This window comes from Caretta caretta, chromosome 3 (assembly GCF_965140235.1).
Source record: "Caretta caretta isolate rCarCar2 chromosome 3, rCarCar1.hap1, whole genome shotgun sequence".
In the NCBI taxonomy this organism is placed as follows: Eukaryota; Metazoa; Chordata; order Testudines; family Cheloniidae; genus Caretta; species Caretta caretta.
The window spans coordinates 137,059,763-137,083,807 of record NC_134208.1 but is presented as its reverse complement, the minus strand read 5'-3'; the positions used below and the strand labels follow the sequence as shown (position 1 = coordinate 137,083,807).

Here is a 24,045-nt window from a genome sequence, read left to right as displayed (position 1 = left end):
CTGTTGGCAGCCAACCTTTCACTGCCAGAGTTGCCAAATTTCCCTGGGCCACTTCCCCACAGCTCTCCTGCTTCTCCCTTCTTCACCCTTACCTTAGGGCTCCCTCACCAATGACTTGAGGGTGTCTTCATTAACCAGCCCTTCAGCCGCACTTCCTCTCATCTGGCTCCCTGGCTCTCCTCTGCCTGACTGGAGTGAGCCCTTTTGTAGTATCAGAGGGGCCTTAATTGGAGTTAGGTGGTCACATTAGCTTAATGGCCTGACCTGACTCTTTGTAGGTTAATTGGAGTCAGGTGTTCTCATTAGCCTGGAGCAGCCCCTGCTCTGGTCGTCAGGGAACAGAAAACAGTTAATCCAATGGCCAGTATATCTGCCTTCTGCTACTCTGCTGTACCCAACTGGCCTGGGTCTATGTCACCAGGTAAAATGCAATGGGAAATTATTTTTTGTGATTTTGCTCCAAATCCCTTCCCTAAAATTGAATGAAGTCTGCAATAAGGTACCATTAATTTCACTTTAAAATTGATTGTGTGAAGAAAAGTTATTTAAATTCAGTGTAGAACATAATTAAGACACAAAATGAAGTATCAAGAAACATAACTAGGTTTTGAAAGGATTCACTAAGTTGTTTCTTTCCACGTACCTGTTATAGTCCACAAATCTAATCAACAAAGGGTAGAAGGCATAGAGGTCCCGTGCCAAAATGGTGAACTCATCTAGGATAAGCAGTTCAGCCTCAGACATGTCACCTCTGCCTTCTGCTCTTAGATGGTCTTCATCTGATACAACCATTGCTGCTTTTTTCTTCAACTTATCCATCAGTGGCAGGAAGTGGGTCTTTAAGAGCTGGGGCTTCACTTTGCTTATGATAGGCTGGGAAAACACTATTTAAGGCAAATCAATACTATAATAAACACTTGACCACAAAGCGTAATCTAAAACCTTTACCTTTTTTATCGTGTATTTTATTTTAAAGAACTAGGGTGAAATCCTGGTCCCATTTAAAGTCAATGGGAGCTCTGCACGGACTTCAGTGAGGCCATTTGCGGCAGGGAACATGTTTGCCTATGTTGTTTTACAGTGACTATCAAAATGGGGTTCCAGTCCTGGATGTTAACAAAAACATAAGCATCAAAAACAACAGAAAGAAGACAGTAAGCATTGAAAACTCATGTGAAATTGAATCAGAGGGCAAAAGTGACTTTTCCAGGGAGGAGAGAAAGTTTTACAGGGTGACAAATCAACTGTGTTTTCAGCCTTTCACCTTTGTGATTTTGAATAAGACCCAATGTAGTATCATCTTTCTTTAAAAAAAAAAAAAAAAAAGCCTAACAGTGAGCTTTGAACTGCCACCCATCTCAAAGGAGTGTGTGCTGAAGTGGAAATTCTGATAATATTTTTATGATTCCTATGAGTGCCTCAGTTTCCCTGTGCTTTGCATTGCTATGCATGGAGTGTAAAAAGCTGTCCATGGGGCAAAACAGAGGATATGAGGTGTTGAGTCATGCAACTGTTAGGGTGATATGAATGGGTCATTAAAGGATTGGCTGAAACCAACCCATATCAATGGAAGATCCAGAAAGAGAATGGGAACCCCAATGGCCAAGACATTCACATTTAGCAACCAACAGCCAAGAAGAAGGAGATTCCCTCCCATATCTCTGCACGGAGAAGCAGAGCAAAGGCTCCAGCTGGAGAACAAAGGGGAAAGGAGTCAGGTGGCTGGGTTAAGAGCTGGCCTTTGGAGAGACACAGGAACACACACACATGGGACTAGGAACTGAGACTGAGAGAGAGCCTAGATAGCTTTGATGGCAGCATGGCTCAAGGGAGTCCTGGCCTAGCATTGGCCATGCTGAACTCTTAACCTTTGCCTCTCTACCCTAACCTAAGGACTTCCAGATTCTGTACATCAGGTGATAAATAAATTGTTGCTTTGTTTGGAAAAGGCTGCCTGGAGTCGCTGCAAATAATCACTAAGAGCACTGCACCCTGAAGGGGCACAGCACAAGCCTTCTGCAGGAGTCTGGCTTTGGCTGGACTCGCTGCAGGGAACCATAGAGACAGATACAGTTTGTGGGTGCCTGAAGGCTCAGTTCTGGATTCTTGGAGGCCACAGGCCTGCCTCTGTGGAACTGTGTGCATCCTTGGGGCCCAAGCACACTAAAGGGGTCATACTCCCAAGGAACTAATTAGAAACTGGGGCACAGAACAGACCCTGTGGAATGGTGATAGGGTGTTAGTCATAAAGCCTTATGACAACACTTCAAGAACCAGATTTTGTAATAGCACGCAACTGCCTTCTGTACATATAGATAAATGGTGGCACAAATATAATTCTTTTAGTTCAGTAAATGGCATATTACAATGCAGTGATGGCCATGGCTTATTATGAAGTTCAACATGATATATACCAATTATTTTAAGATATAGTATCTCTCTTTCAAAGAACTGCTGTTTTATTGTCTCATTTAATTAGACTTTATATTATTCAAAGCGGCTGTAGAATATGGGCTTGATTCTCCTCCAACTTCAAGTGGGGTAAATATACAGTAAATCTATTGACATCAATGTGAACTGATGTAAGAGACAGAAGAATCAGACCCAAATTATTCATATCTTTAAATCTTACCTGCTAATCTCTTCATCCAGGCTCCCTCATCAATACCCAGGTTGTTATAGATGATTTTCAGTATGTTACCCAACAGAGTGTTCATGTGCTCTGAGGTCAAGGCTGTGCAGCACATTTCAGCCTTGTCGGGATTGTTTTCTGGTCCATGTTCCCACCAGTGTGACATGTAGCTACACAGCATAGGCAATATCACTTCCATTATATGTGGCATTTGTGTGTAACGGATACCAGACTCTGCCAATTCCACAATTTCTTCCATTAACTTCTCCAGGGAAGGAATTTTTGGACAAACCTCTTCTACACTGATTGGCAAATTGAGAGCTAGAAAATAATAAAAATAAAATGTATCACAAAGAGAAAACACATATAAAATATTTATATCCAAATGTTTTTCCATTCTACTTTTATTTTCTCTTTCACAGCATGTCCATCTGGCAGATAAAGCTTGCGATACAAAGAAAGAGTGCTTTTATGGAACTGAGTAGAGAGTTATACATTAGCTTCAATGGAAGTGTCAACTTGTGTAGTAAGATTAGTGCCAGTACTAAAGTTGGAGCCAAACTGTTTGTATCTGCCTATACTCTGGGCTGTTTTTCAAAATCAGGCTACGTCTCATTTTAATACTGAATACATCATACATATTTGTTCACAGAGCTGCATTAATGCTTGCTTAATTGAAGTTTGGAAAGCATTCTGAAATCCTCAGTAAAAGTATATTCAAATTATTATTATTACTATTAATAAAAGGATATTTCTTTCCACAAGAGATAGTATAGGCTAGTGTGGATGTACTAAAATTACCAGAACATATTACCTATTAATGTAGACACTGACATTTGCCAGATAGACTACTGTAGCTCTATAGAAGAATGAATCAGTTGCTCTTCTTTTAAAATTGAATGGCTGAAGTTATACATAAGATGCCATTAAGTAATTGTTGTATACTATAGCATAGTGTTTTTCATTTTGCAATATTTGTAGTATGCATTATATTTAGAATGAGAAATAAAATAAAACTATATTCTACTACTATGAAAGGTAGCTGTCCAGTTTTTAATTTCACCCATGGTAGTTTGAAATAATACAAGTTAATCAACAGAACCTCTAAAATATTTGCAATAGGAACAGCATAAGGCACAGCTTTAATTCCCCAATTATGTTTTTATTAAATAGCCCTCTGAAGGGGGCTCTACATTAACAAATGTTTACTTATTTATATTTGCCTTTGCTGTGGTATTTCCTACACTTAAAATACAGAATACACCATAGCAAACAATTTATGTCATGCTATCCTAAGTATTTACTTGTTAAGGGCATACAGTGTATCAAAATATTTAGTCCCAATTAAAGATACGGGTAAGTCCCAGAGATGGAAGTAAGAGTTGAGGCTGAAAATGAGAGATGAGGAAATAAAACTGTTCATTAGGATATGCCATTTTATTACATGATAGTAGGCAGTATTAAAATCTCTACCTGATTTGCCATATAAAATAAACCTTATATAAAACCACTTATTTATATACAATACAAATAGCTTCTGTGTTGCAATGTATCAACGTGATCAGAATGAGGAGGAACTAGTTTGGCAAGTTAATTCCAAAATAATAATAATATCTCCATATGCAACACTGGGCAGCTCAAAAAGGAATGAAAAAATTGAGTTTTGCAAGATTTAACCTACCATCTAGCAAATGAATATAAACAGATCAATAAATGAAAGGGAGGATTGTTGTAATAGAAAATGCATGTAAATATGCAGTGAGTAAGACAACCACAATTGTGTGTGAAATCCAGATGTTAAAATGCCTGCCTGCGAGGGTCTGGATATACCTGCTCTGTCTCTTGAAGACTTGGTGTTGTAGATAGAGTAGGTATTATGTTTGTTCAGATGAGTTTCCAAAAAGGCCACAGGGAAGGCACCAGCAAAAGCAGCCAAACATTCTCCTAAGGCTGAGCGCTGCCTGTGAATTCACAAATGCTCATTGTTATTTATACACACATATTTTTTTCTGAATATACTCAGAGCTAGTTCAGTATCATCCTTACTTTTATTATAAACTATAGTCTTCTCAAAGAGAGAATCTGCTACATGGTTATTACTACTAACACAGTAACAGAAAAATCCATTTAACAGATATCAGAGAACATCAACTTTCTGCCATTACACAAATAAAATGTTATATATAAAATGTCAAAGCTGGGCCTACTTATATTTGCCGAGAGCTACCAAGGAGCACACAAGGAAAACACAGCACTAGTATAATAACAATAACGATAGTAATCCTATTATTTCCTCTCAATTTCAGATAATACTGACTAAACAGTGTCTCCTATTGACCGAAAGCTACTGAATAAACTGATGGATCAAGAGGCCAAATGTTACCATCATAATATCTAAATCAGTGGTTCTCAAAGTCGGACCGCTGCTTGTTCAGGAAAAGCCCCTGGCGGGCCGGGCGGGTTTGTTTACCTGCCGCGTCCTCACGTTCGGTTGATTGCGGCTCCCACTGACCGCGGTTCACTGCTCCAGGCCAATGGGGGCTGCGGGAAGGGCATGCCAGCACATGCCTCGGCCAGCGCCGCTTCCCGCAGCCCCCATTGGCTTGGAGCTGCAAACCGCGGCCAGTGGGAGCCACAATCGGCCGAACCTGAGGACGTGGCAGGTAAACAAACCAGCCCGGCCCGCCAGGGGCTTTCCCTGCACAACTGGCAGACCGGCTTTGAGAACCATTGATGTAAAGGGTACATTAGATCCCACAGGCAAGTCAATTTTATTGTAGTACGTGACTGTCAAAATGACTATCAGGTGTTGTACCATTCTGAAAAGCTTGAGGGCAGCTTTAAATAAAGATGGCTTAGTATCAAGAGATGAACAAGCCATTTCTAATTTCTTTTGGACTAAAACATGCACGAGGAAGTAACAATCAAACTGGAGAACTTGAGGAGATTCCTAGAAGTCACAGAAATTCTGCAGTTTTGTCAAAATCCTGCCTTCCTTTCTGACTCAGGAGAAAGGAGAAACCTGGAATTTCTGCTGTAACAGACTGCCATTGAATTCCCAATCCATAATACCCACAATAAACATAGGAACTTCAGCTTCTGACTCCATCATATCTAACTCCACTCTCATAGCTATTTACCCTCCTGATTTCCTCCCTGACCCACATTATGTCCTCATGAAAAGAACATGTTTCACATATATCTGTAAGATAGCATGCTATTCGCTTTCTATATGCATTGATGCTTGTGGACTATAATAGATGAAAGAGGCCACTTCACTTTCACAATAGCTCTTGTATGAGTCAATATATAATTTCATATAAGACCAATATGTAAAATATAAGCCACTTAGAAAGCATTCACATATAATTGCATATATTTTTATTTCACATTGGAGAGTAATTATTTTTAAACTTAATTCTATTTGTGATTAGATGGGGTGACAAGTGGGGGTGAGGTCAAAGGCTGAGGTGGCCATGTTTGTTATGAGCACAGTGTTATAGATAGATAGCAGTTCTGAAGGCAGTAGCCATTTGGAGTACAGTGACTATGTATGTCTCTCTGGAGTTACACATCCTTCCACTCTTATTGGATAATAATGGCTCTTTGATAGAGTACAGAGATTTCCAGACTAAGGGCTACTGAGAAATAACGTCGGTCATCATGCAAATCAGAGCCCTTTTACCAGAATGCAGTGGTTTGTAAAAGAAACAAGTTTACATAGTACAGAATCCCTGAATTTTGATAGCTGAAACAATGCAACTTATTTGACTTGACTTTAATTGACTTGTTGCAACCTTACATTCTGACTCCCAAATTGGTTGCCAGGAGTCCGGTTTTCGAACGGAATACCCAGTCGAAAAGGGACCCTGCAGGCTCTGGTCAGCACCGCTGACTTGGCCGTTAAAATTCCAGTCGGCAGCGCAGCGGGACTAAGGCAGGCTCCCTGCCTGCCCTGGCTCCGCGTGGCTACCGGAAGCGGCCAACATGTCCCTGCAGCCCCTAGGCGCAGGGGCAATCAAGGAAGCTCCACGCACTGCCACCGCCCCGAGTGCTGGCTCCTCAGATCCCATTGGTGAAGAACCGTGGCCAATAGGAGCTGCAGGGGCGGCACCTGTGGGTGTGGGCAGCATGCACCATGCACAGCTGCCTTGCTGCTCCTATGCCCAGGTCAGGACCCCTTCCCACACCCCAACCCCCTGCCCTATATCATAACCCCCTCCTGCACCCTAAATCCCTCCCAGAGCCCACACCCTGCACTGCCTCTCACATTGCAAACCTCTGCCCCAGTACTGAGCCCTGTCCTGGACCTCAAACCCCTCATCCCCGGTCCCATCCCAGATCACACCCCCAACTGGAGCCCGCACCCCCTCCCACACCTTGCCCTAGTCCAGTGAAAGTGAGTAAGGGTGTGGGAGAGCGAGCAACGGAGGGAAGGGGGATGGAGTGAGTGGGGACAGGGCCTTGGAGAAGGAGGAGGCATGGGTGGGGTCTCAGAGAAGGGCAGGGGCGAGGTACAGGTGTTTGGTTTTGTGCGATTTGAAAGTTGGCAACCCTACCCGTATACAAGCTATGAGATTTAATGGAAAGGGGTAGAGAAACAGACACCCTGGCAAGGAAGTGGTCATTACACTCCTCAGTGCTATTCTGGGTCTGCTACTGCTTTGCTGTGACCTTGAGCAAGTCACTTGATCTCTCCTATTTGTCAGTTTCCCCCCTGGCAGACTGCAGATCAGGGTGTGCAAACTAAGGCCGAGGGCCAGATCCGGCCCCTCAGGGCTTTGGATCCGGCCCGCAGGATTGCCCCCCGTCGTGCCGCAGGCCCCGTGCCGCTCTCAGAAGCGGCCGGCACCATGTCCCTGCGGTCCGGGGGCAGGCAGAGGGCGTGGCGTGGGGCCAAGGCAGGCAGGCAGGGAGCCTGTCCTGGCCGTGGTGCATGCCGCTGCCACCCCGGAGCTGCTTTAGGTAAGCGGCGCCAGGCCAGAGCCCAAACCCCTCCTGCATCCCGCCTCCCAACTCCCTGCCCTGAGCCCCCTGTAAAATCCTGCACCCGTCCTGCACCCCTCCTCTGCCCCAATCCCTTACCCTGAGCCCGTTCCTGCACACCACACTTCCCCCCACACCCCGCACTCCCTTCCGCACCCCAACCCCCTGCCCCGGCCCTGCATACAATTTCCCCACCCAGATGTGGTCCTCAGCCCAACAAGTTTGCCCACCCATTCTGTAGATAATTAAACCTGCTGGGATGTTGCAGAGTGTTGTAAAGTTTAATTAGTGTTTTGATGAAAGTACACACGGTTATGAATAAAGTTCTCTCTCTGCCTTGCTTTATGGCCTATCTGACTGATTCTGTAGAATCACTGATTGTTTTCAACAGTGATTTTTTGAGAATGAGTCCATCCAGACCTGATTCAAGAGTCTTGAATTGTATAGCTCAGATCCACCTCTACTTGAAGTACAAATGCAAGAAATACATTTTTGATGCATTATGATTTTTTCATTTGATTTGTTAATAGAATCATGAATGAACAAAATTCAGTAATTCTGACTGGGTGTCTTACCCATTAGAATGAAATTGCAAAATGAATAGATAACATTTTATTTACAAAATGTAAAAACACCACGTTTCTGTAGAACAAAGGTAAGTTTTTAACATCAGTCACGAACAAAGATAAATGAGGGATAACCATAAAGTACAGTGAAGTTAATCAATCTACAAGGAACAATTATAACAATAATTGAAATGAAAATTTGCGTTTTCCCCTTCTAGAACTCATAAAATTCTCTAAGTTCTCCTTGTAATTATACTTGTATACTGCTTGTATTATACAAAAAAAGTCAGATCCTGCAGTCCCAATGCAAGCATGAAATATATTTTAGAATAAGAATCTCTTCGGTTTTAATTGAAGACTATCTTTTTACATAGTTATATGCGAATATTTAAATTTTATTATACTAAATCCAGTATTCTCATTATTATCACAACTCTCTTTTCTATTAGGGGTACTTGATTTTGCCCTGCTCTCACCCACAACTTCTCTCTACACTCCTTTTTGTGCTTTATTAAAGCTTCCACCTGAGAAAACATTCTAACGAAGAACACATGTGGTGACTACTTATACGATTAAGTGTGTATATGAAGATTCCAATTATGTACATGATTTTTCATCTTACCGCTCCACATAGATACTCTTGCTGGTTCCTAGAGAGTACAAGCTGGCCAATATTCTGTAACAAGAGACCTGAACATCTTCCACTAAGGGAAAGAGACAAGGAAGAAGTAAAAACAAAAAAAAAAGGTTTTAATGCATTCCATTTTAGTCTACACAGTGGGTTTAAAATATAGAGACAATCTAATTATATTTAACTTGACAACCTGCATACTAATGAGTTCAAGCTACCAAACACCAACTATAGAAATCACTGTGTAAATCCAAAAAGTAGTCCTATGGCCAGATGCTGACATAGCTTTTTATGAAAAAATGCCACTTAATTCAATAGAAAGCATATACTGAGAACAATATCATATTTAATGTACCATAAACGCTCTCTATTTTGCTGTGAAAAATGGCAAACCATCTTTGTTAGGATAATGCATAGTTATAGAAGCTGAGACTTGATTTATTAAATAATCTATGCACTACAGTGTACTGAATCTTTTCCAATTGCTAGCAGTGCTTTAAAAGCAGGGAATTCTCACAGCAACTATCTAAAGTGTTAAATGAGTAAAAGGAAAATATAATCAGAGAACTAACCAATTTAAGAATGCATTATGCTTTGTAAAATATACAACAGTAGAAAAATACTCTTGCGGAACAGATTTTTAATTTTGTAAATTATAGTTAATGATTAATGATAGTATCTCATTTTTAGACAAAGCTACAGGTAAATAGCATCTAAATGATGTATTCATTAGTCAGGCAAGGGAACCAAAACACCTGATCCCCAAAACAACTTTTCTGTTCATTGCTTGTTTTCAGGAATAACAATCATCACATTATGCATTCTAGTGTAAAGACCAACACTGTTTTTCTATGTGCAGCTGTAAAAAACTGAATTGATCAAATTGGAGAGTAAAACAGTAGAGATGGTTTTTCAGTCCCTCACACAGTATGAGGCAGAGGCAGATATTTTTGATTGGCTGGGCTGACATTCTAGCTAACTCCTCCCACTTACGAGCCACTCCAGAGAGTCTCTTCTAAAGCCAATAACTGTCATATCTGAATAAAACACTTTTTCAAAATTTATTAACAACAGATAAAACTGCCCAGCATTAAGAAGTAACTGCCCAACTGAGGGAAAAAATACACAAACTGGGATGACAAGGAGGGCCATCTCCTCCACAGCGAAATGGCTGTTATTCCTAAAACACAATGTGAAGAGAAGTGGTGCTTGTGTGCATTACATAAAATAGGTAAGCACAGTTTAAATTAACCAACAATTCATACTATTAGTGGGTTTATAATAACTGAATAACAATCAGATAGAATAGGTGATTAAAATCTTGTAAGTAATAAAGTATCAGAGGCTACTGATGAAATTCTATCAGGATCAGAAAACAAAAAGGAGTAGGAGTATACCTGATATTCTATAGGTATAGTCCCACAGCTTTTAAGTTTTGGATTATGTTAATTAGACACTGAAATTAAATGTCTTCAGCCATCATTTATAAAGAAATAAAAATTATAGTATAGCATCACCCAGTCAAATTATAAATATCAGAAAACCATTTTCCACAGAGCTATTTTATATTTTCTCAGGCATAGAAAATGCAGATGACTGACTCTGATCTTTTTCTAGATCCTCCCTGAGTGGACTCCTTCCTCGAAGCTGGCCAGCTCAGAAATGGAGAATTGTTGAAAGAGAAGAATTGCTGCCCACAATAGAAGGGGAGCTGGCTATTAGAATTCCCATGGGGCTTCTAAACAGTACAAGATTGAAACTCTGCTTTGTGGACTGTAAGAGGCACTGTGAGAAAACAGCTTTAGTCTCTCCAAAATGAGGTGATTTACAAAATGTACGTTCTACATCAACTGTGCTCCTACACTCCACAGAAATGGAGCTTCAGAAGTACCTCCCCACATCAGACCCTTGCAGATGTCTTCAGCAGTTCCTCCTGTTCTGCCTCATGCACCCATTTGACACCCCATCAACTGAAACAAGGTCATGTTTGCAGCTAAAGTCAGGTGACATAACCTTGCTTGAAAAGTTTGAATGAATGAGGTTGCATTACAACAGATATCATCAGAGAACTTCAAAGTTCTATACAAAAATTAGGTTTGCAACACGCCTGTGTGATAAATATTATTATTCCCATTTTACAGATGGATAAACTGCTGCAGAGTGAGACTCTGTGATTTATGCCAGATCACATAGCAAGTCTATGGCAGAGCCAGAAATATAATCTAGATTTCTAATCCTATCTTCTAACCACAAATCCACACGCCTTCCCAAATTTGTACACAATGAGATAAAACCTGCATACCTTATTCTAAGCTTAAGACAAATTCTCATTTAAATCAGTGAACATTTTGGCAGAGTTTTGTCAGGATTTGTCCCCATATATTAGAAGCCAATCTGTAATAACCCTCAGTACAAAACAAGAAAGATCATTAGCTGCCTGGCATTTCTAAATAATACATACATATTATGTCTTCTCCAAATTGATGCTGTCCAATGTGTTCAAATAATGAAGAGAGCACTGGAAGGAGAGCCACTGTGGTGTAGTTAATGATTTGTGTCACTCCTTTTGGCTGATTTCTTGTGTGTGTAAACTGGCCTTGCTTAAGATTTTCCATTGTCTTCTCCAGATCTTCTGCGGCATTATCCAAAAATGCTCTCAATGCCATTTTAACAGACTCCAGACCAGTCTTCATCACAGTCCTGTGCATTACATATAAAAGAATTAAAGATCATATTCTGTTAGAGAAAGCACAAAACAAAGTCTATTCCTGACTGATATAAAAAAAAGACACACAAGATCTTGGGAAAACCTTCCTATTGGGTAAAATCTTCTTTCCCACAAGAAAGCAATTCAAGCAAGCATGTTCCAATTGAAAAGCAGTGTCAGAGTGTCACTCTGCAGACCAGAAGGGATTTCAATTCATTTTACATTGACTCGGCTTCTTAAGGAAAGGGCTTAAATGCTTCATAAGAACAAGGAATGAGGAAGCCTGCTAAATCATCAAAATAGAAAGCTTATGGTTGTTTGAAGCTGCAAGCCAAAATGCTACCCATAGCCAGATTTTGCTTCAGCAATTTTAAAAATCAGAATGGGTTTTCTGAAAGCCACAGTTAAAATCTGTAGTAGAAAAAGAGCAACATGAACATGTTGGTCATATAACTACAATCACTTGTATGCAATATTGTAATTCAGTGTCACTGTCCTCAAACAGAAACACAAGGCTAGCTGAGTTGACTGTAGGGGTCCTCTATTCATAGCAAAGTACAATTTCACAGAGTTTTCATTGTGATTGTGTGAGAGAACTCAGCCCAGGTGAAAAACGCTAGATTGACAGCCCAGGAGACTAAAGTAACCTCTTTTATTCACAGAATATGTACTGCATGGGTGGCAGCAATGCAAGCTTCCATATACAGCTATATAAAAGTGCCTCAATCCTGACCTGGAGGGACCTTTCTATGGGTATGCCTTCACTGAAGAGTTAACTGGGTGACTGGCACCTGAGTTAACCTAGCCTAAGTGTGGGCAGCCATACTGCAAAGCCATACTCAACTCACTATATCCTCACTGCTACTGCACTCACCCATGTGTCACCAGGCCTTCTGGGGGGGCACATGCCACGGTTCTTAGCGCTGGTGTGAGCTGCTCTGTGATTCTTCTACCTAGTGAATTGTGGGAGAACTTGTCTGTGCTTCTGGACATGTCAGGGGGAACTGTGAGGAGGGCATCCGAGGACTATCAGCACTTGAGTGGTTGAGTGGGCACTTTACTGGCTTGAACAAATGCAACAGCCACACTTTAGCCTATAGACCCAGCTGAGTCAGCTAGCCTGGGCTGAAAACACCACTAAACTCAGGTCAGAATTTTTGTGTTTGGACAGGTTAAGGGCAAATCTCAAATAATCACCCGAGTTAGCTCAGCAGTAAAAACATACTCAAAGAGTGAAAGCATGCCTCACTCTATGCCAATTCAATTCTTGACTTCTCTGATCATGAGGTTGTAAGCAAAACAGTAATTTATTTCCAATAGTTATGACAGTTTTTGAGACACTTATTCACTTGAGACAAAACCCATGAATAGCCAGCAGTTTTTGGTCACTACTGAACTGGCCTGGAGTTGGAACAGTGAGCTAGAGATGAAAAGCTCCATGTTCTATTATCAAACCCTTGGGTTATCAAGAACAATAAAGAAACAACATTCAGTATAGGAACTATTTCAGCAGGACAACCCTTTTTTATTTTAGAAATTCTGTGGCCATGTACAGCTAATCAGCCCCCCAATTCTACTGTACATGTGCTATTCAGTTTTAAGTGATTTTTGTATACTTTAGAAAATGTATTCAGCATTACCTTGCATCCAAAGTCTGGCCAAGTATATGAAGACAGTTGACTATTGATGTTGCATCATTTCCTAAACAGGAAGCAAAATGATCCACCAATTAAAATGAGTTTGCATTAAAGCATTCCTATTTTTGTTAACTTTTGTCATTTTCAAAGAAGCAGTAAATGACACAGCAGGGGCACAATTCAGCTTCTGCGTGATTTTAACAGTCAAGTTAAAAACATGCAGTTTGTTGCATTAACTTTATTTACACAGACAATAAAGCATTTCTGATCAAATAGCTGAGGCACTCAAAGCATCTCTCCCTCAAACATCTGAGGCACTCATGAAGCACTTAGATGTGATGCTAATTAGAGCTGCAGTGTACTATTTGTATTTCATTTAAGTTGTTGAAAATTTCACTTTAATTGATTCCAGTTTATCTGAGCATTCATTTTCTTTCTCTCAGGTAACAAAGGTTATCTAATGCTCTCAGTTTGGTGCTGCCTCACTGATACAAGAAACAAGCATTCATATAAGATGACAAAGATGTTAGACCCTGAACATAGCAGCTAAGCTGAAGTGATCTACTACGGGATCTTTGAAATCAGATATATCTTCCTGAAAAGCAACACAAATACTTCTCACAACTCTTGCAGTTCTCCACCTAATGCTCTATAATAAACTTTTTTATGATGAAGTATCAAGCACAAATTCAGACATTGGCATAAATGGATATCATCCACTAAAATAAGGAGTCTCATTAGTTAACACACAGGGCAGAATTTGGCCATACATACATGATCCATATATATTATTTCACTGTTTTAGAGTTAATTCCCCCACCTGTTTACAAAGATGGATTTCTCTCTCTCTTTCCTTTCTACACTTCTAAAATTACTTGGTCTTCAGGAACCAACAATTGAGTAGTAGTATGTTTTTAAACATTGATTTGTACCTACAATGAAAAATTATGTTTTTCAGTGAAATAGAGATTTTCAAAAGGCAGACCATAGAGAACTAGATGCAATGGTGGCATTTGGGAGGGCTTCTTTACATTACTCATAATTAAGGCTCCGATTTACTCACAAAGATCACAAAGATCCATGACTTTACTGGACCTCTGTGACTTCTAGGGCTTCAGGAGAAAGAGTGGGGACTGTGCGCCCCTGCCCTGCAACTGGGGCTGGCTGGAACCAGGACCCTGCAAGCCCCAGCCCTGCTGCTTCCTCCGGGGGGCTGCAGCAGGGGCCAGGGACTGTAGCCGTAGCCCGAGACCCACAACTTCCACATGTCTGGGGCTTGGTGGGAGCCAGACCCATGCGCCCCAGCCCCACAGCTTCCGCCAGTGGCTGCAGCCAGGCCATGCTCCCCAGCCCCAATATGTCCTGGGCTTGGCGGGGGCCATGGGCCACAGGCCTGTGGTGTCCCGGGCTTGTGGGGGCGGCAGCCAGGCCGTGCACCACAGCCCGTGGCGTCCCGGGCTTGGCACAGGCTTGGTATGGGCCATGCGCCCCAGCCCCACGGTGTCCCGGGGCTGTGCGCCCCAGCCCCACAATATCCCAGGCATGGGCGGACTGCAGCTGGGCCTGCCCCAGGGCTTCCACCAGCGGCTGCAGCCAGGCTGTGCACTCCATCCCCACGGCGTCCTGGACTTGGCGCGGGCTGCAGGCCCCGGCCCCATGGTGTCCCAGGCTTGGCAGGGCTGCAGCTGGGGCCGTGCACCCCAGCCCCAGGGCTTCTGCCAGCAGCTGCAGCCAGGCCATGCGCCCCAGCCCTGCAGCTTCCATCGGTAGCTGCAGCTGGATCCATGCACCCACTCCAGCCCCACAGCATCCCGGACTTGGTAAGGGACACATGCCCTGGTCCCACGGCATCCCAGGCTGGCGGGGCTGCAGCCATAGCAGTGCACCCTAGCCCCACAGCTTTCACCAGGGGTTGCAGCTTGGGGTGCACGTGCCCCTTGCGGCTTCCCAGTGTCATGTGCCCCCATGCTGGGGCTTGGTGGGGGCTGCAGTGGGAGTCACTCACCTCTGTCCCACAGCTGGGCCAGCTCTGGAGCAGGGGCTCTCTGCTGCGGCCATATGGTGGGGGGCTTGGCCTGTCAGTCCCCCCACATGGGACTCCACTCCTTCCCCCTACCTAGCCCTGCCCCCACTTATTTGTAGTAAAGTAATGGACAAGTCATGGGCTCCATGAATTTTTGTTTATTGCCCGTGACTTGGTCATGATGTTTACTAAAAATAACCATGAAAAAAATTGTAGCCTTATTCATAATCTCACAGCAGGAACTGGTTGATACATTCTCTTATTTACATTCACAGCAAGAGTCCTGTGCTTTGCCAGGGTCAGCTAGTCTCTATAGTGAGGGTCAGTAGGGTGGAGTCTACTATAGTCTAAACATGCTGAAAACTAGCCAATTTTTAAGACTACCCCCCCACGAGTTGTGTGCGCGTGCTTTCTTTCTGATAGTAAAAATAGGAAAAAACTTCACTGGGTCATATCAGACTTACACTGAAGTAATATTAAAAGATTAAGAAATTAAAGAAAGTTTAAAAATTCCAAAAATTCTAAATTAAGGCCCTGCCTGAAAAAAGTGTATTAACAGGATTAATTTAGCTTCAGCAGGACCATTCACGTGCACAAGTCTTTGCGGGAACTGGGACTTAGGTAGAAAAACCAACCTTAATTCACTACTCTTCATTTAGTTATTGTTATATAATCACAATTCATTTGGAAACCTCTGCCCAACATGTATTAAACATGTTTAGAAGACAACAGTGGTTACACCACTGATGATCTGTCTACACTAGCACTTCCACTGTTCCTATTACTTGTGGGGCCATATATTTTTGAGAAAGACATCTAGTGTAGACATAGTCTATGATAGCTATATTTTTGCAACAGAAAGGGGTGACTTTTTTTTTTTTTTAAGAAAGCTTAGCAATTGTGGAGAGAACTAAAAATCACAAGATCCGTATTGACATCTTTTGACATCTTTTACTATTCCTAATGGTAAGCAGAACATATTTTTGGAGGATTGTGGTGTATGTGCTTCAGTTCCACTCCTATAACCTTCCTCATGTAAATTAGCACAGCAGCAACTGAAGGGTACGGCCTTCCTCCACAACTATGCTTTCCCAAATAGACCATAGCATCACCAATGTCTACCGACTTTTTAACTTCAAATATTTGAGATATTTGGAAAAGCATCCGAAGTTCAGATGCTTATCTGAACCCCTTTGGTCTGGAAATGTGCCTGGAAATTTTACAAGAATGAGGTCCATTATGAGATTTCCAGTACTTCCTTATTTTGTTTTGCCTGGAAACATTGTGAGAAGAAACTTTCATGAGGTATTTTCAAAGCCCAGGTACTGATTCTGGATGTAGCTAAGGAAAATTGAATTGCTAACACTGTAAAAAGCAAACTAAACATTTTTGAACTTCACATATATGTTTTGTTTGGACCTAATTTGGAGAAAAGTATTCAAAATAACTCAGTACTTATTACACTCAAAGTTATAGTAAAACTACTGCCAGTAATTGGGAGACCCATTATACATGAGAGAACTTTGTGGATTAGCATGTATGCTCCTTTCCTCCTGGATTGTCTGCCCTAGGTATGTCAGGAAAAATTATGCTCTTACTTACATTGGTGAATTTGGCCCAACATCTTCACAGCACTATTTGCTTCTCAAACATAGGAGCAGGGACAGTGAGAATTCTGGGCTTTGCATTTCTTTAGACTTAGAGCATTTAGTTGTTTCCACTCTGTTTTCAACACATATAAGCACAAAAAGCAATTGGGGTGCCCTCGCTTTTAATTTATGTATATATGCCACTAAATTAATAAAGACCAGACCAATCTTTTTTTATTTCAAAATGTGGGGAGACTATTTTGCTTCTAGGCTGAGACCACATATCAAATTTCAGATCACCATGATTTTTTTAAATGAGTTACAAATACCTGAAATTAGGAGTTTCTAATTAAGTGAATTCTACTGATGCAACACAAAGTTCTACAGCAGTAACACAACTGTGGCAGGTCTGCCCAAACAGACCTGTAGCCAGAGCACAGTACTAGAGCCTAATGCAGAACACATTCTTCTAATCCATAACATAGCCTTTCCATTATAAAACACTTTAAAACAACAGGGTACAGTAAATCAAAGCTAAGAAACCACTAGACCTTAAAGGAACTGCATACTTAAGTAACTGCTAAAGGAACAATAAAAATTGCAAGTGCAAAAACATTTTCACTTAAAGAGTTCAGGCTAAAAGCATCCTAGAAGTTAGTGTGATCACTAGGTATCTGAATGATTGTTCAACCCTGGGCTACAATCACAACAGATCTCATAAGCAAAATGATTGGGTTTAATCAGCACTTGGATGGGAGACCTTGAGGAAAAAATCCTAGATACTTCAGGAACTGATGTTAGTGATTAAATTCAGTGTTAACACCCTGCACTCAAAATCCCATGGATACTCATCTCCAGGATGCCTTAATGGAGGGATTTGTGCCGGTTCCCAGGAAGGAGCAAACAATCAGGCAGAAACAGCATTCCCTCCCCCTTATAACACCACAGAGTTTTCCTCCTGAGTAATATCCTCTCTGTTCATGAAAGTGAATGGGATAAATCTGGTCAGTTAGCAGCATGACTAACATTTGTTTCAGACAGTATGTCACTTTGTCATCAATAGTGAGAATAAAGAATTGGGCTGATACACTGATAGCTCTGAAAATAAAGAGAAAGCATCTCATACCAGAGTTAAACAATATTGAAAAGTAAATTAAACTATTCATAGAAAAAAAAATTTAAATGAGGAAAATATAATTTCAAAGGCTCATTCCACTGCAAATAATTTGTGGAAAATTCAACCCATTAATAATAATGAAAGTGCATAAATGTACTCTCCTGAGTGCACAAATACAGCTCTCAAACAGTAAATTATCCTTGTTAAATCTCAGTTATCCAATAATCAGCATATAAGAAGTCCATGCTGAAGAATAACCTTAACAAAAATACTAGTAATTGTGACACTGGCAGACCAGCCAACCTGTGTATGACCCATAACAACTTAATGAGGCATTACAATTGTATCAGGATTAGGGTGACCAGATAGCAAGTGTAAAAAATTGGGAGAGGAGGTGGGGGATAATAGGTGCCTATATAAGAAAAAGCCCCCAAAATTGGGACTGTCCCTATAAAAATCAGGACTTCTGGTCACCCTAATCAGGACAATTCACTTGTATGTGAATTTCAAAGAGATGTATTAGACCAGCAATCATTAACCCATTCATTTGCAGTAATAGAAATCAAGGGTAGATGCTAAGTCTGTGTTTACCTGTATCCTGAAAGAAGTTTAACAATGTAACCCAATTAGCTTGTAGATGCTTATTCCTTTCATGTCTCAATTGCTTTTACATTGTGTGTGCAACTGTGTTCAGTAGACCTTAAGATCAAAGATGTGAGACACTGCATGAAATTAACAATATTACATATATTGTCTTCATCTTATTTATCCAGGATATAATCTATGATCGCATTCACCTTACATTAATCAGTATAACTAGATTACCTGTGTATGCACCGTAAATAGAATGTTAACTTCAAAGTGATGGGACAGTGTGCTCTCAACAAAGAAGAAACCTCAGTCACATGTTGTGCTCAAAGCACTTGAAAAACCTGCTTCAGCTATAAAGAGAAACCTCATGCCTGATCCTTTCATCTCTAGTCGGCTAAACTTTGAACATGGAAAGTTTAATCTGTGGGACTGAGATCTTCCAAGTAGTTACATGGAATACTCTGGAAAAGGCATGGAAAGACTCTAGCAGACTCTATATCTAAGCTGCATTTGGATTCTAACCTTTTAGGATAATTCCAAAGAGACTTTTGCAAGCCAGCAGATGGATCAGGATCACAGCAGTGATGTTATATGAACACTGAAAATCACTTGTATGTATATGATTCCTTAACCATTTAATAACTCCCTTCTTTTCTTTTATTAATAAGTCTTTAGTTAGTTTACAAAGGACTGGCCGCCAGTGGGCTATTTGGGTAAGATCTGAAGTACATTTTGGCCTGAGGGTAAGTGCCTGATCCTTTGGGATTGGTAGAACTTTAAGTATGATTAATAGGGTTTTCAGGAACCTATCACTATATTACACTAGACTGTCTAGATGGGAGCCAAGGGCTGGAATGCCTAAAGGGGACTGTGTTTGGCTTTTTGTTAACCAGTGTGCTACTGCAGAAGCTCTTTGGTAGGTCTAATTATAGCATAAAATACCATTTTGGGGGATTGTCTGTCCTATTTCTTGCAGTCTGCCCTGAGTCTGGCATTCTCAGTGTGGTCCATCCAGGCACCCAGTCACAGTAATCCAGTGTGGTTAACACACTTCAGGTTCTTCTGTATGGCAAACCATCATGCTTAGCTTCTGATTTTGTGTGGCACTCTCCTCAAAATTAAGGCAACACAGCTTTTACAAATGTCTTTCCTTTTACTATACACAATATGCTAATCTATCTTTGGGAGTAGTGTACAGATCCCATACCACTCATAAGAACGGACATACTGGGTCAGACCAATGGTCCATCTAGCCCAGTATCTTGTTTTCAGACAGTGCTTGGTGCCAGATGCTTTGAAGGGAGTGAACAGAACAGGGTAATTTATCTAGTGCTCCATTCCCTGCTGTCCAGTCCCAGCTTCTAGCAGTTGGAGGTTCAGGGACACCACTACAGTACATGTAGTTAATATCCAGCTAGTAGCAAGTCCCATACTGAGGCTACAATTAAGCTTGTTTTGTTCATTCAAACACACATTCCAAAACACATAAGAAGCAAAGTAAATTCCTAGGACCTGACTATATTCCAGATCTGCATGTGGAGCTCTTCCTCTTCCAGACAGGTCTTGTCTTCACTAGAAAAAAACGTGAGTTCTTAAATGAAGTTAGCTAACATAAATTCTAGTGAAGAGAAGGCAGTTGGTCGTTTTCTCGTGTGTTAGCAGCCCCACTGTATAAGTAGGGGCATAGCGAGCAGATCGAGGGACGTGATCGTTCCCCTCTATTCGACATTGGTGAGGCCTCATCTGGAGTACTGTGTCCAGTTTTGGGCCCCACACTTCAAGAAGGATGTGGATAAATTGGAGAGAGTCCAGCGAAGGGCAACAAAAATGATTAGGGGTCTGGAACACATGAGTTATGAGGAGAGGCTGAGGGAGCTGGGATTGTTTAGCCTGCAGAAGAGAAGAATGAGGGGGGATTTGATAGCTGCTTTCAACTACCTGAGAGGTGGTTCCAAAGAGGATGGCTCTAGACTGTTCTCAATTGTAGCAGATGACAGAACGAGGAGTAATGGTCTCAAGTTGCAGTGGGGGAGGTTTAGATGGGATATTAGGAAAAACTTTTTCACTAAGAGGGTGGTGAAACACTGGAATGCGTTACCTAGGGAGGTGGTAGAATCTCCTTCCTTAGAGGTTTTTAAGGTCAGGCTTGACAAAGCCCTGGCTGGGATGATTTAACTGGGAATTGGTCCTGCTTTGAGCAGGGGGTTGGACTAGATGACCTTCTGGGGTCCCTTCCAACCCTGATATTCTATGATTCTATGAGGTGAAACTCTAGGCTCCTCCAGTCTTTATTTCAACCTACTAATACACATGAAAACTACAAACTGCCCTATATAGTCATGAGGATTTTACTTTGTGGTATTTACCATATGTTAGCTAACGCAGATTAAGAACCAACTGTTTTTCCTAATGAAGATGCACCCACAGTAGTTAGGCTCAGCTGTTTCTGTGGCACCTATACCCTCCATCACATAGATCCAGCAAAGCCCTCTCCACACAATCCACAAATGGAGGCTGGTTGGGCTGGGATGTACAATGCAAACTGTCTTCCGTCTAGCATCACAGACCTTATATGAAGTTCACAATCTCAGTTTTTACAGTTTGCCCATTATCAATCCTACAAAAATAATCCAAGAGATTAATCCATGAAAGACTACTCCTGAAAATATTTCCCCAAAATGTAAAATAATAGAATACTAAGCTGGACAATCTATCAAATCATGCTAACTGTGACTGTCTTGGTAAGCACCAAAATAAACCAACAGAGGTTGTAACATTCTGTGGAAAAGCAGCCTACCATACATGAAGAGCAGTGGTGTGACACACTTTACACTTTACTGACATTACGCCACAAAAAGATGAAACAATCTCTCACATTTTGGGCATAGAATCATAGAATATCAGGGTTGGAAGGGACCTCAGGAGGTCATCTAGTCCAACCCCCTGCTCAAAGCAGGACCGACCCCCAATTAAATCCTCCCAGCCAGGGCTTTGTCAAGCCTGACCTTAAAAACTTCTAAGTAAGGATATTCCACCACCTCCCTAGGTAACGCATTCCAGTGTTTCACCACCCTCCTAGTGGAAAAGTTTTTCCTAATATCCAACCTAAACCTCCCCCACTGCAACTTGAGACCATTACTCCTTGTCCTGTCATCCACTACCACTGAGAATAGTCTAGATCCATCCTCTTTGGAACCACCTTTCAGGTAGTTGAAAGCAGCTATCAAATCTCCCCTCATTCTTCTCTTCTGTAGACTAAACAATCCCAGTTCCCTCAGCCTCTCCTTGTAAGTCATGTGTTCCAGTCCCCTAATCATTTTTGTTGCCCTCCGCTGGACTCTCTCCAATTTTTCCACATCCTTCTTGTAGTGTGGGGCCCAAAACTGGACACAGTACTCCAGATGAGGCCTCACCAACGTCGAATAGAGGGGAAAAATCACATCCCTCGATCTGCTGGCAATACCCCTACTTATACATCCCAAAATGCCATTGGCCTTCTTGGCTACAAGGGCACGCTGTTGACTCATATCCAGCTTCTCGTTCACTGTAACCCCTAGGTCCTTTTCTGCAGAACTGCTGCTGAGCCTTTCGGTCCCTAGTCTGTAGCGGTGCATTGGATTCTTCTGTCCTAAGTGCAGAACTCTGCACTTGTCCTTGTTGAACCTCATCAGATTTCTTTTGGCCCAATCCTCCAATTTGTCTAGGTCCCTCTGTATCTTATCCCTACTCTCCAGCGTATCTACCACTCCTCCCAGTTTAGTGTCGTCTGCAAACTTGCTGAGGGTGCAATCCACACCATCCTCCAGATCATTTATGCAGATATTGAACAAAACCAGCCCCAGGACCAACCCTTGGGGCACTCCGCTTGATACTGGCTGCCAACTAGACTTGGAGCCATTGATCACTACCCATTGAGCCTGACAATCTAGCCAATTTTCTACCCAACTTATAGTGCATTCATCCAGCCCATACTTCTTTAACTTGCTGACAAGAATACTGTGGGAGACTGTGTCAAAAGCTTTGCTAAAGTCGAGGAACACCACATCCACTGTTTTCCCTTCATCCACTGAACCAGTTATCTCGTCATAGAAGGCAATTAGATTAGTCAGGCATGACTTGCCCTTGGTGAATCCATGCTGACTGTTCCTGATCACTTTCCTCTCATCTAAGTGCTTCAGAATTGATTCCTTGAGGACCTGCTCCATGATTTTTCCAGGGACTGAGGTGAGGCTGACTGGCCTCTAGTTCCCAGGATCCTTCCCTTTTTTAAAGATGGGCACTACATTAGCCTTTTTCCAGTCGTCCGGGACTTCCCCCGATCGCCATGAGTTTTCAAAGATAATGGACAATGGCTCTGCAATCACATCCGCCAACTCCTTTAGCACTCTCGGATGCAACGCATCCGGCCCCATGGACTTGCGCACATCCAGCTTTTCTAAATAGTCCCGAACCACTTCTTTCTCCACAGAGGGCTGGTCACCTCCTCCCCATGCTGTGCTGCCCAGTGCAATAGTCTGGGAGCTGACCTTGTTCGTGAAGACAGAGGCAAAAAAAGCGTTGAGTACATTAGCTTTTTCCACATCCTCTGTCACTAGGTTGCCTCCCTCATTCAGTAAGGGGCCCACACTTTCCTTGATTTTCTTCTTGTTGCCAACATACCTGAAGAAACCCTTCTTGTTACTCTTAACATCTCTTGCTAGATGTAAGTAATTTCGTTTCTCTCATGGTTTTGTAAAACGATTAACAGGTGAACTGTGTCCACTTTGCTTATCCCAGAAGTCTGAAACTTCAAAACATGATGCCAAGCTACTTTCCATTTTTTTTTTCATTTTACTGATTACAAGAAGGGTTTATAAACTTTTGGAATATCACAGTGCGGCAGCAAACAGATATTTTCCCTTCAAATAGAAAGGAATATATGGGAACTGGGTTAAGAACTGTATTTTTTAATCAAATTGGAATCATCCAGATAATTATCCAAATGGATAATGATGGATGCTGAAGTCCTCACTGCTCCCATTATAGAAGATACGTACATAGGGACAGATTTTCAGCTAGCCTTCTATCAGCATGACGTTAGAAAAGACTGCAGAGAGTGAATGATTGTACCATGGGTGTAGAATAGACAATGAAGTGATTTTCACCAGGCAGAAATTAAGGACTCACCCGACCACTTTTATAGTCAAGTGATGTCTGAAACATGATAGACATGCAGATCTAGAGTTAAGCACATTTGGGAGAATGGAAGAATTCCATGGAATATCAGCTAAGCATTTCAGCCCACAACAGACTTTGCTTTAGTGACTTTCAGAGATAAAAAAATGTGCAAATGCTAATCTGTTTCGACTTTAGCAGGCCAGTACTGAATAGGTATACAGCAGCAAATACTTTTATAATGATCTTGTTTGAATTCTGTTCCTTGGTAGGACAATGAGCCTGAGAATCGATCTCCTCTTAATCAGATTTACACACACTTTTTTTTATTACTACAAAAGCTCTTTTGTCCATCTAAAAACTGCTGTGATCTAACAACCTAAAGGATCATTAGTAGCCCATGAAGACCATG

At 41.7% G+C, this 24,045-nt stretch overlaps 1 protein-coding gene across 19 annotated transcripts in view; it reads right to left on the bottom strand.

Annotated features, from left to right (window-relative positions):
- Positions 1-24,045, bottom strand: part of RYR2 (ryanodine receptor 2) — a 719,935-nt gene that overhangs the window by 168,852 nt on the left and 527,038 nt on the right. For all 19 annotated transcript variants that reach the window (XM_075126918.1, XM_075126917.1, XM_075126921.1 and 16 more), the window contains 6 exons: positions 13,163-13,223; positions 11,277-11,515; positions 8,807-8,888; positions 4,463-4,593; positions 2,633-2,953; positions 644-884 (listed from right to left, as the gene is read on the bottom strand). In XM_075126918.1, coding sequence (XP_074983019.1) covers positions 644-884; positions 2,633-2,953; positions 4,463-4,593; positions 8,807-8,888; positions 11,277-11,515; positions 13,163-13,223 — 1,075 coding nt within the window. The remainder of the gene's footprint in view (positions 1-643; positions 885-2,632; positions 2,954-4,462; positions 4,594-8,806; positions 8,889-11,276; positions 11,516-13,162; positions 13,224-24,045) is intronic.